Here is a 13,225-nt window from a genome sequence, read left to right as displayed (position 1 = left end):
GTTGTATATCTTCTGCAAATAACTGTTATTGGATCAAGCAATTGCTGTTGGGTCAGGGACGCAGTTAGTATTGTCTTGTTTCAATAAAGCATTGTTCATTGTTGATGCAACTTTTCAGACTTCGAAGTATTGTTTGGTAAAGCATAAACTTTATTATTTAAATAATTGTGACAACTGACATAGGCTGCAGTTGAAATAGGTCAAATTCAAACTTAAACACATTGTCTAGGCAAATAAGTAATGTGATGTATGATACTGTGATTGCAGGGGTTCTGAGGAGCAATGAGTACTCCACCAGGTGCATAAGAAGTGTCAGAGAATCAAAGACTCGGCAAAGTGCACATTGGAAAAACAAATGTTGAGTATGGCCTTTTTGCCATTCATCCTCAGAGTGATGGGTAGAACTGGCTGTATATTGTGAAAACATGGTGTACAAACTATTTATAAACTGACAAAGGATATCAAAGTGTGTCTCAGATCAGCCAAGGAAAAAAGGGACCCACTTGCAATGTTCGGAATATATTGCATGTCCCGTACATGTGGAAAAGTCTCTGTTGGAATGACTGGACGATCTGTCAGCATTGTGATCACTGAACATAAGTGGCAATGCAGGTTGGGACAGGTGGGAAAACTGGCCATGGCGAAGCACACATTGTGTAAAATTTGCCAACAAGGAAGCTCTTGCAGTCAACACGAGCTATGAGACCTGCTTCTTCAGGGAAGCTATAGAAATACATAGACATGGCAACGACTTCAACAATAAAGAAAAAAAACCTCAATGTGAATGGATCTTGGACTTCCGTGTTGCAGTGAATGACCAATGGAGATAGCAAGATGAGAACCACAGTGGAAGTGACCACAGAAAAGCCCTCAGATGTTGGCACACCAGGTACATATAATCTGCAGCCACAAGCTCAACTACAGTCCACCATCAGCAATGGAGAATGAAGCTTTAACAATGCCAGCCACTTGTGCTGCTGAAACGTCATAAAAATCATCAAACAAACATCGGATGAAGACCCTGAGACAGAAACCAACAGGAAATTTGTCAACGAATGGCCACAAAACCTTAACAATTTTGTACTTCCATCTTTCTTCAGTTACCTCTCATTCCATAATCTGTACTCATTAGACTACTCATTCCATTTAACAGCTCCTGTAATTCTTCTTCTCTTTCATTGACATCCTTTCACTGTGAAATTTGATCTCACTAATGACCCTTTATTTTATTTTAGTCATTACTTTTCGGTATATAGATTAAACAATACAGGTGAAAGACTGCATCCCTGTCTTACACACATTTTAATCCAAGCAGATCGGAACTGTTACACATCTGTGCAGGTGCAACTTTGTACTGTTTGAGAAATGACATAGATGCATACCTTTCAAAAACTTATCTTCATGTCTTCCCTCTTACAATAACATATCAAGATATTTGTCTACTATTTGGCATTTTAAATTGTAGGTTGCTGGACAGTATTCACATTCAGATTTTTGCACTGTAACTTTTATTGTAGAATGGAAATAAACCAGAAACTTTCATGTATAACATCCTTTTGCAGGAAAGGCTAACTGAAGGTAATGTAAACGTGTAGTAATGTACTGCATGTCATATTGTTTAGCTACCATTAAATTTCTTTCTTACATTTCCCATATTACAGTGTTCTTGAGCCCACTAATTATTACCCATAATTTCTTTATGAATTACATCATGACCTTCTGGGTATAATATGGATATGTAACTGGAAACAATTTTTCCATTGAATTTTGTGTCATCATTGAAACACCAACTAGTAACAACATTTTTCAACTTCGAGATTTTCACAGAATCCATCTCAGTGATGACAATGATCCATAGTTCAGATTCAATTCAAATAGTCTGGAATTATGTACACAGTTTCCAACTTCTTCAGACCTGAATTTCCATATTACTTCGACAGTTACAGTTATGATGTTCATGGGTAATTTTGGCAGTGGCTGATGACTGGCCATGGTTAGCAGCCTCAAAAAGTTCTTGGTCTATTTACTTCAAATCTTTACATGATGTTCTAATAAACAGACAGACAGACATAGGCTGTCTATTTTTTAAACAGCCATGTACAAATCTTCAGTTAAAATGGATTGAAAGAAAGAAAATGCTGTGCTACACTTTTGAAATATGCGGTTTCACTTTCCTTCTCAGCATGTAAACAATTAGACAAATTGTTTCTCACATGTATATTCTTTTCTCCTTATGGATATAATAGATATATATATTCTTTTCTCCGTATATATAATTGCAAATAGAGATTGTACACACAATATTGTGCTGTTTTGTTTTCTTCCACACAGTCAATTTTCACAGAAGACAGGAAAGTTGTATTTATGGTGTATTGGCTTATGAATAGAATACTACTACATAACTGATTGTCTGAATTTTGTAATCCTCATTTGCAGACTGGTACTGTCACTGAAGCTACTATCCTCACAAATCCAATAGCTGGAGAGATCTCTCTCATAACTATATATCAATGATCCCAATTGATTTACCTATTCATTTTAAACAACTTCAACTGCAAGGCTCATAGTCAGCGGGAGGGGGGTGGGGGGAGAAGAGGGGGAGAGGAGGTGATGTTAGAGAGAGAGAGAGGGAGGAGGAGGAGAATATGGACAGAGAATGGGGGAGGAAGAGAGGAACAGAGGGATGGGGGGAAAGGAGATTAGAACATTTATCCAGTTCCCATACATATTTAGTAGATGTGAAGCATTCCTGGGTTTGTTAGTAAATAATATTTTGCAGAAATAAAGGAGGTGTTTTTCTCTCTAATATTGTTAACATGTGCTGTTGGGCACCAACAGAAAATTCAATTCATGTTATAAAGTATGTACTTATAACTGCAACTAAAGATCCAGAAATGAAGCCCACAAATTTGAGACTTACTTTAGTTTTTTAATACTTAATTATAACCAAATAGTATCCTTTCTGCCTGTTTGCATGTCAGTAGAATTTACCTTTATTATTGTGTTACCATGTGCTTCATAGTTAAGAGATGTTGTTAATGGATGAACTAAGTTCTTTACATATATATGTATGCAGGCCCTGCACCAGGAAGCCTGAGCTGGGAGACATCAACTGCTGATCTCGGACTCGGCACACTTCTGGCACACATGGAAGCTGCACGCAAATTTGCAGAATCTGTGCCTATGTTTAGACGTAATGCTGAGATTGCACTTGGCAGTGCTGCAAAACAGGATGAACTTCTGACTGACATGTTTCGCACAGAATTCCACCTTAAGTTCCTCTGGGGAAGCCGTGGTGCCTCTGTTGCTGCGGACGAGCGCCGTGCAAAGTTTGAACAGGTGCTCGCAGTAATGTCAGACAAGTGCGAGCCACCAGCATGAGTGGAGGATAATTATGTTTAATTGGCTGATTTGGCACTTAGTGCTGACCAATGAGTCTTAATTGTTGGATAGTATAAATGCTGATACAAATCAACAATGTTTTTGCTGCAGGAGAAGATATGGTGAGCAACTCTTGTTTCCAGGTCACCGAAAGGCAGTGTGAGGTTTAGAAGAAAGGGCAAGGTGATAATGCAAGAAATGATGTCTTCATTCTGACCATTTCACATGGTGTCATGTTATGTTAAGATGAAGAGAGCTTAAGATTTATTTCAAACTACTGCTGCAGATAAGATGACTAATCTGAACACACCACTGAACACTGCCATTAAGCAACACATCATAGCCTTGTGTCCAAAAAAATTAAAAGAAACTATGGTACTTGCAAATATCAAGACAGTTGTTTTAGCATGTACATTGATTATTCACTGTCACGTCATGGGGATGGGTACAAACTTGTAATTTTTTCCTAATATTTGGATAAAAGAAAACGTACTTCTGTCATATTTTTTTCAGAGACATGGCATTGTGGATTTTCCCTCCTTAAGTTATCAAATGAAATGCATTAGATTATATAGTGAAATGATATGTGAAAGATTACCATGCATTAGGTGTTTCAATTCGGTTCAAATTTTTCATACACGTGTGCCATACATGGAACAGGTCCAGGTAGTTCTTTAAAGTGCTGCCTTAGCACAGCTAAAGAACAGTGTAACCGATATATCTCCAGGAGCTTGTGAAATGATTACATAGAGACAAACAAATCTCTGTTAATTACACAATCATAACTGTTTATTAAGTGTGTACACAAAGAATTTTATTGTCTGAAACAGCTGAGAACTAGAAATACTAGAAAAATACTTAATCTGTCTTCAGGTTCACTTTACTTGCTTTACTAGTGGTGCTCTTTAGATTTATAATAGATGCTGTAGTTTAAAACTTGATAATATGTTCTTGCCATCAAACAAACAAGCAATGAAGTTTGTGCTCCCTCTCACCTTTTTTGTGTAATTTCTTACATCAGGTTTGAGACAGTTAACTAACAACTGTGGTTTTATGTTGTGGGGAAACAATATAGAATATAATACATATGAATAATTGGAAAACATGAACATATTAATTTAAATAAATTTTCAATACACTTTCCTGTATATTTTCTCATGGATGTTGTAAGAGTATTTTCCTTAGAGCCAGATACATTTTTTCCTCCTGTGCAAATGTATTATATTTCAAATGTGGACTTGAGTCAGTACTCTCTCTCTCTCTCTCTCTCTCTCTCTCTCTCTCCTCTCTCTCTCCTCCTCTCTCTCTCTCTCTCTCTCTCTCTCTCTCTCTCTCTCTCTCTCTCTCACACACACACACACACACACAACACACACACACACACACACACACACACAGAGAGAGAGAGAGAGAGAGAGAGAGAGAGAGAGAGAGAGAGAGTTAGTGTATGTGTGTAATGCAATACACTACAACTGATTATGGTGAAACTAATCACATAATATTACAATACAATTGGATTAAGTACATATATTTTTCTGATTGATGATATGGCACAAAGAAGCGGTGCTTACTGTGGTAATATTTCCTTTGACAGATGGAATTTCTTAATATTGGTTTCATATTTGTTAATCTTTTTCATGTAGCAAGTGAATATGTAAATAAAACAATTATTTATATTTCCTGGTTGCACCATTTTGATTAAACAAGTTTCTTGACATACTAGTTAATGACTGGCTAGGTCTTTACAGAAAGCAGTAAAGTAATGCCCAATAGTTACAGCATCTACCCTAACTTAAGCACTGAATGAGTGACCATTCATGACTGTAAGTAATTTTCAGTATGTGATAACTGTATGTAATTAACAGAAAATTGTCTTCCCTGTATTATTTAAGGTGCTTCAAATTGTTTGATGAAATTTTGTGGAATTTAAGTCTCTTGCTCGAACACAGTGTGGGATATTCCTGCTTATGAAATTTCCTTTTATACTTTTGTGTTATGTTCTAATCATACAAAGGCTCTTCATTCATTTGTTTTTGTTTTATATTGGGTATGTTAGTTCAGATCAGATTGTGTTGCTTTCCCAACTGCTTCTGTTGATAACGATCTGCTAAAAGTAGTTATTCCAATAGGGGAAAGCTGACTTTAAAACCTATAAAAATGGTATGGTAACTACTTGCAGTTCCATAATGATATCCAGTGTCGCTGTTGGCTAAGTATGACTCAGTGGTCAGCTACCTGTATGTGGTCCCCAAGACCTCACTGTAGAACTGTATAGTCTTTTACACAGAAGCCCAAATTTCATTTATGGTGGAAGACAGATGTTTCATCCAAAACATGAACCAAGTAACTGAGAATTCGAGTACATACCACAGTCATTTTCTCGAAAGGGTTCGATAACAGTTTCCTTATTTTTGCATTCGTGTTGACTCTGTTATTCCATAACATATTAAAAAGTTTTTAAGACTTAACCATTTGTGTCTTCCCAAATTGAAATGACTTCTCATCTAAATTAAGCCTACTGCCTGAAAGTCTGGTCTCCTGTGATCTGAATGTACCTGGTGTTGAATAATGTGTAGCCTGGTGGATAATAGGTGTGTTAAGAATGGACTAGACAGTATTGTAAAAGTATGAAACGTAAGTGTGTGTGCTGTCGTACAACAAAAAGTTGTTCGTTCCTGTATTATGTGCACACTGTCTGAAATTTTATGAGTTGTTTGAGATAATGCAATAGTTTTTCATTGGTTTATATTTTGGGCCTGTTCTTTACTCAAAACAGCTACAGAATTGGTCCGAGAAACAGTGAAATTTTCATTCTGAGGGAAAGAACATACATCACCATTAGGATTAGCAAAGTTTCTTTGTTAGTTGTGTAAAAGAGGGTCTGTAAACAAGTTCACGTATGGCAGGATTCTTTGTTGTGATTTGCTTTACTGAATGATGCGTCTCCAGTCATCCATACGCAACTTGTACTTCCATAGCCATTATAAATGAACAGTTCCATGAACATAGATGAGCAAAAACTTTTTTATTTATGTACTATTCTTCACACAGTTGTACTCTTATGTTGCCTGCAGAATATGAGTGATGCATCAAAATTTATTTGAGAAAATTAAGTTTTCAGCAAGTCTTCCCCTCAAGTGAAGGTATTTTCAGAAGCAGGCAATAAAGCACATCTGTATTTTTGTTTGATCAACAGTGAACACTGTTATTGAGCAAAAACTTCAGTAAACTGCTGAAACTTTTTTGGTTGTAGACCAATATTACCATATTCACCGAAAAGTTATATATTTTTATAATTAAGTGACACCAGCTTTGCATCTCAAAATTACACAACCACAGCTTGTCAGTCCTGGATACATTCTGTAAACATTTCTCTTCCCAATTCAGAACCAACTTGAACATAAGCAAATCAGTAAGATACAGTACACCAGATGAAGTCTTCTTCCCTTGTTTAATCGTTTTATTAAATGTCTCTTTCATAATTTTTTGTGTGTGGGCATATGGTGCAAAATTGGTTGTTATTGCAAATTTAACACTGTATCTGTATCTGTGTAAGTAGTACTGAAAACTTAGAAACTTACATATAAGGTTGTGACAGAGACATACAAATTTGTAACTAAAGTAACAGATGGCAATTATGAACTCTGTATAAAGCTCCTGGAACTGAACATACCCTTACTCCTAATATCAGAATAAATGTGAAAAAAAAGAAATGAACTGGAACGTATTTTCATATCTATCTTCATAGCATCAGTTTCTCTGGCATAAGTGATAACTTTTAATTTAATTATATGTCCAGTTTTCATACATATTTCCCTGTTACTGAAAGAACTGTAGAAATATTTCTCTTTTGGTAAATAAGCATGAGAAACCACACACTTCTGGAATGTAATTCAGTTCACAGTATGTCATGACAACATGGCCAGAGATGATAAATCACTGTGAATAGCTTTCTACCCAAAATGTATACACATACTCTTACGGTATTATAAATGGCAAAGTGTTTGTATTAAAATATGCCTTTGCAAGTAAACTGACAGTATTTTTTAGTTTTTCTGCAAGAAAACATAATGAGGTAATATAGAAGAGTTATGAATTGATGTAAACATTGTAATGGGAATTACATTCATGTAATGTTTGTGTTTCTGCATAGTATATTATGACAAAATTCTTAATTAGGTCATTGATAAACGAGAAACCTTAAAAAGGGACCATTCAACACCAAAAAAAGTTTCATGTGAGCCTGTATGGCTATCTAGGATTAACTGTGGAGCATACAGGTAGTTTAGACAGAGACTTAATCTTTATAATCAAACCTTATAATACAATTTCATATTATTTCATGAACCACATAGCCTGTCTCAATTTATGAGATTTCTATATCTGTGTTATAATAATGATGCATATGAAAAAATAATGCTTAAAAATAGGTTTTTTGGACTTTCTTGAAGAGAACACCAATATTCTCTAAACCTTCTATAGATTAAGTCATGGCTGTCTAAGTAAGTAGTTAGTCATAACAGAGGTGATGTACAGGTGATGTCCAAAATGAAATGAAATTAATGTTCAGAAAGTTAATGCTGTATAAAAATGTAGCTGTAATTTTTGCGACACCATAAATTAAAATGTACCTCAGAGTAGCAGCTTTAGTTACCATGTGTCTAAAGAAAAAGAGAATTTTGTACATGAACCTTTTTATTGACATAATTGAAAGACAATAGTCTGTATTCTCAGATAATTAAGTATGTATGTGATTGTGACTAATGAAATAATATACTTCTGTGTCTCTTCAATTGTACAAGCAACTTTTGTTACTTGCATTGCTCAATAAGTAAATGTGTTTATCTGAACAGAATGCAGCACTATTAGTTGAATGTTAGAAGAAGATTATTTATTGTGAAACGTGCTTGGTCGCAGATGTGCTATTTTGGTAAAGCAGTTATAGCTATGCTTTTTATCTCTGTTTAAGTTCCTGGTCAGAGTAAATATCTGTTCCCATTTAAAACAGTGGCATAATATCTTTGGATGTATACGTTGTATTAAAAATGGCATATATTTAGAACTACTCAACATAAAGACTGCTTTGTTATATGTGTACATACGATGTAAACTGAAAAGTTATGGCACATAATATTTTTAATGTCTACTGTAGCAATGACAATTGGCATATATGTTACAAAGTCTCCCTTGAGAAGTCTGCTGGACATTGAAATTGTGGTACTTTTGCAGAAATGTCCAGGTGACTTGTGTAAAGCAAATGAATATTTTCTATTTGTGAGATGTATGTTTTGTTGTATATAATTACCTCCACTTGTGTATTATACTCTATGTTTTGTGTAGTAATTTTACAAGAGAATATTAAATATAATTTACAACACTTCCATTGTTTAGTTGCTTCTTTCATCCTAAAAGTTTCTCATTGATGTAAAACATTTGACACTTTATTCTAAGCCATTTAAAATGTATTGTAACAGATAATTTCCAAAAAGGCCTGTGTCATTATACTGATACTTTCACTGCTTATGAGCATATTTAACTGATGCAAAAGCACAATGAAAAATTTATTCTTTTTGCACAGTAACACAAATTTTAAAAACTTATGATTCTAGCGGTATTCAGAAAATACTTTTCCCCCAGCAATCTCTTTTGTTGAAATTGGTTTGCTTGTAAAATGGAACTGTCAGTGATAGTTGTGTGTAGGTTAGACTTTAACAGCTATTTGGATAACTGATGGGCGATAATGTGAGGAAAATCTATTATGCGAATTTTGTAAATGTAGCAAGGCTGTAGGGGAGAGTTAGGTTGATTGGACCACATTTTTTTAGAACTGATATGGAACATTATCTATGAAACTGTGAAACTGACTTGCACCAAATATTATTGGAAGTCTGGGTTGCACATTATCTTTACAATGGGGTGCTCATAGAGCATGTATTACTTTTAATTATTGTGAAATCTGAATTAAGAAACTCATTCACAAAGTGACCTGGTATTTGCAGGTTAATTGGACTAACAAATGTTGATGCTTTTCACCCACAGATTGCAATGGAAGATGGTTGAGCATCTCTGCTACACTTCCACGTGAACTTTGATCACCTGTTATCATCCAGCAGGAGAACTCTCTCTCTCTCTCTCTCTCTCTGTCCCTCCCCCCCCCCCCCCCCAAAAAAAAACCCCAAATCCCCACCTCCAATCATATCTTCTTGATAAGAACTGGATTAGCACTCTGGATTATTGTATATATTTCCCTTTATGTATTTACATCTCCTACTACTTCACATCAAGTGTTACCACTAAATATTTAAATGATGTGAGAGACTAATCTTGCAATTGGATTCTTTCTCTTTAAAAGCAATCCTTTAATTATCCACTTGTACATTAACATAATCTGTGTATTTATATCTATTAGTTATTAGTTTGCTGATGTGGCAATGGTGCATGATTAGAAAACTTAGAAGTACATTTATTCATGGCCTGCATTTTACTCATTCATTTGTTTGTTCATTCATTCATTCGCACATTATGTTCCATAAATCCCATCCTGAAGGAGAATCTTTGAAATGTGGAAAGAGTATATAGGTTGGACTAAATTAGATTAGTACTTGTTCCATAGATCATGGATACGACACTTCGTAATGATGTGGCATGTGGCATGTGTCAGGTTAATAAAAGGTGTCTATCCAAGATATTACACAAAATATTACGTGACACTTAATTTTTAATTTTTTTTTCTTTTTATTTCGATTGGGGGGGGGGGGGGGGGGGGGGAGAATCACCCACTTACTACATCCAAAAATTCATCTAATGATTAGAAGTAGTTGCCATTCAGAAATTATTTTAATTTCCTTTTAAATGCTATATGGCTATCTGTCAGACTTCTGATGCTATTAGGTAAGTGACCAAAGACATTTGTGGCAGCATAATTTACCCCCTTCTGAGCCAAAGTTAGATTCGACCTTGAGTAGTGAAGATCATCCTTTCTCCTAGTATTGTAGCCATGTACACTGCTATTACTTCTGAATTTGTTCGGATTGTTAATAACACTTTTCATAAGTGAATATATATATTGTGAGGCTACACAGAAGATCCCTAGCTCTTTAAATAAGTGTCTGCGGGATGATCTTGGATGAGCTCCAGCAAGTATTCTGATTACACGCTTTTGTGCAATGAACACTCTTTTACTCAGTGATGAGTTACCCCAGAATATGATGCTATATGAAAGAGAATGAAAATAGGTGTGGTAAGCTAATTTACTGAGAGTATATTGCCAAAAATTTGCAATGACCCTAATGGCATAAGTAGCTGAACTCAAACGTTTCAGCAGATCTTCAGTGTGTTTTTTCCAGCCCCTCATCAATGCATACACCTAGAAATTTTGAATATTCTACCTTAGCTACCGATTTCTGACTGAAGTCTATATTTATTAATGGTGTCATTCCATATACTGAGTGGAACTGTATAGACTGTGTTTTGTCAAAGTTTAATGATAGCCCATTTGCAGAGAACCACTTAATGATTTTCTGAAAAACATCGTTTACAATTTGACCAGTTAATTCTTGTCTGTTGGGTGTGACAGCTATACTTGTGTCATCGGCAAAAAGTACCAGCTTTCGCATCTCTGTGAATATAGAATGGCAAGTCATTAATATATATTAAGAACAGCAGAGGACCCAAGACCGAACCTTGCAGCACCCCATTCTTGATTGTTCCCCAGTTTGAGAAATCACCAGTTTTTTGCATATTATGTGGACTGCTTATTTCAATTTTCTGCACTCTTCCAGTTAGGTATGATTTAAACCATTTGAGCACTGTCCCATTCATACCACAGTACTTGAGCTTATCTAGAAGTATTCCATGGTTTACACAATCAAAAGGCTTTCAGAGATCACAAAAAATTCCAACAGGTGACTTCCGGTTACTCAGAGCATTTAATATTTCATTAGTGAAACTATACCGGGTGATCAAAAAGCCAGTATAAATTTGAAAACTTAATAAACCACGGAATAATGTAGATAGAGAGGTAAAAATTGACACACATGCTTGGAATGACATGTGGTTTTATTAGAACAAAAAAGAAAGTTCACATAATGACCGACAGATGGTGCTGGACAGCAAAACATCAGTGACTGCACATGACAATTGTGTGTAAAAGGAGCTGTAATGAGAGAGAGAATCAGATGTGCCAGCAGTTGCTGCATGTTGACGTTACCTGAAAAGGTGCTTTTAGTGAAGCTGTATTATCAGAATGGGGAATGTGCTAGTTCAACGTTATGATCCTATCGCCATAGGAAGGGCATTCGAATGGGTAAAGGTCCTTTGACAAATGCAGCGATGGCGAGAATGATTTTGAAATTCGAAGCCACGGGTTGTTTAGACAATAGACCCCATAGTGGCCGACTGAGCGCAAGGAGTAATGCTGCTGAGACAGTTCAGCAAGAAAAGGAGACTGTAGGAGGTTCGTCTATGCATGGGGAAGTCAGCGTTCGTGTAGTCGCACGTCGCACCAGCATTCCATACACTACTGATTGGTTGGCACTTAGGCGTACCCTCTGATGCTATCTATACAAAATCCATCGGCATCATGAACTGTTACCTGGCGATTTAGTGAAGCGGAGGGCATTTGCGGTGTGGGCGTTTCAAAAGATGGCGGAAGATGACAATTGATTGAGTAACGTGTTGTGGACCGATGAAGCTCATTTCACACTCCAAGGGTCTGTCAACGCCCACAACTGCAGAATTTGGGCTACCGAAAATCCTAGAACTGTCGCGGAAACTCCATTGCACAACGAGAAAGTCACGGTATGGGTTGTATTTACCACATCTACCATTATCGGGCCTTTTTTCTTCGAGGAAATGCGTGATTCTGGTTTTGTAACTGCTACTGTGACAGGTGAGAGGAACACTGATATGTGTGCATCATCCCCAGCTTGGCTGATAAACACCTGCTGGAACATATGATGTTTATGCAGGATGGCACTCCACCCCATATTGCTAGACGCGTGAAAGCTCTCTTGCGAGCGTCGTTTGGTGATGATCATGTGCTCAGCCGCAACTTTCGTCAGGCTTGGCCTCCCAGGTCCCCAGACCTCAGTCTGTGCGATTATTGGCTTTGGGGTTACCTGAAGTCACAAGTGTATCATGATTGACCGACATCTCTAGGGTTGCTGAAAGACAACATCCGACACCAATGCCTCACTGTAACTCCGGACATGCTTTACAGTGCTGTTCACAAAACATTATTCCTCGACTACAGCTATTGTTGAGGAACGATGGTGGACATATTGAGCATTTCCTGTAAAGAACAGCATCTTTACTTTGTCTTACTTTGTTATGCTAATTATTGCTATTCTGATCAGATGAAGTGCCATCTGTCGGGCAGTTTTTGAACTTCTGTATTTTTTTGGGTCTAATAAAACCCCATGTCATTCCAAGTATGTGTGTCAATTTGTACCTCTCTATCTACATTATTCCATAATTTATTCAGTTTTCAGATTTGTACTGACTTTTCGGTCACGCGGTATATAGCATTTTCCGTTGAAAAACGTTTCTGGAAACCAAACTGACATTTTGTTAAAACTTTATTTTTACAAAGGTGTGAAGCTACTGTACAATACATTGCTTTTTCAAGAATTTTGGATAAGGCAGTCAGAAGAGAGATTGGGCGGTAGTTGTTGACATCAGATGTATCCACTTTTTTATGCAGTGGTTTAACGATGGCATACTTCAGTCTATGTGGAAATAATATCCCGCTTCAGAGAGCTATATTACATATATGGCTAAGAATCCCAGTTATCTCTTGGGAACAAGCTTTATTATCGTGCTGGAAATGCCATCAGTTCCATGT

At 36.4% G+C, this 13,225-nt stretch overlaps 1 protein-coding gene across 1 annotated transcript in view; it reads left to right on the top strand.

Moving 5' to 3' along the window:
• LOC126088171 (SH2 domain-containing protein 3C) overlaps positions 1-4,659 on the top strand; it is a 1,167,763-nt gene extending 1,163,104 nt beyond the window's left edge. The window contains exon 14 of the mRNA XM_049906294.1: positions 3,077-4,659. Within this exon, the coding sequence (XP_049762251.1) occupies positions 3,077-3,381 (305 nt within the window). The 3' untranslated portion in view covers positions 3,382-4,659. The remainder of the gene's footprint in view (positions 1-3,076) is intronic.
• The last annotated feature ends 8,566 nt before the right edge of the window (positions 4,660-13,225 follow it).

This window comes from Schistocerca cancellata, chromosome 6 (assembly GCF_023864275.1).
Source record: "Schistocerca cancellata isolate TAMUIC-IGC-003103 chromosome 6, iqSchCanc2.1, whole genome shotgun sequence".
NCBI classification, from domain to species: Eukaryota; Metazoa; Arthropoda; class Insecta; order Orthoptera; family Acrididae; genus Schistocerca; species Schistocerca cancellata.
This window is presented reverse-complemented; position numbering and strand designations above follow the sequence as displayed.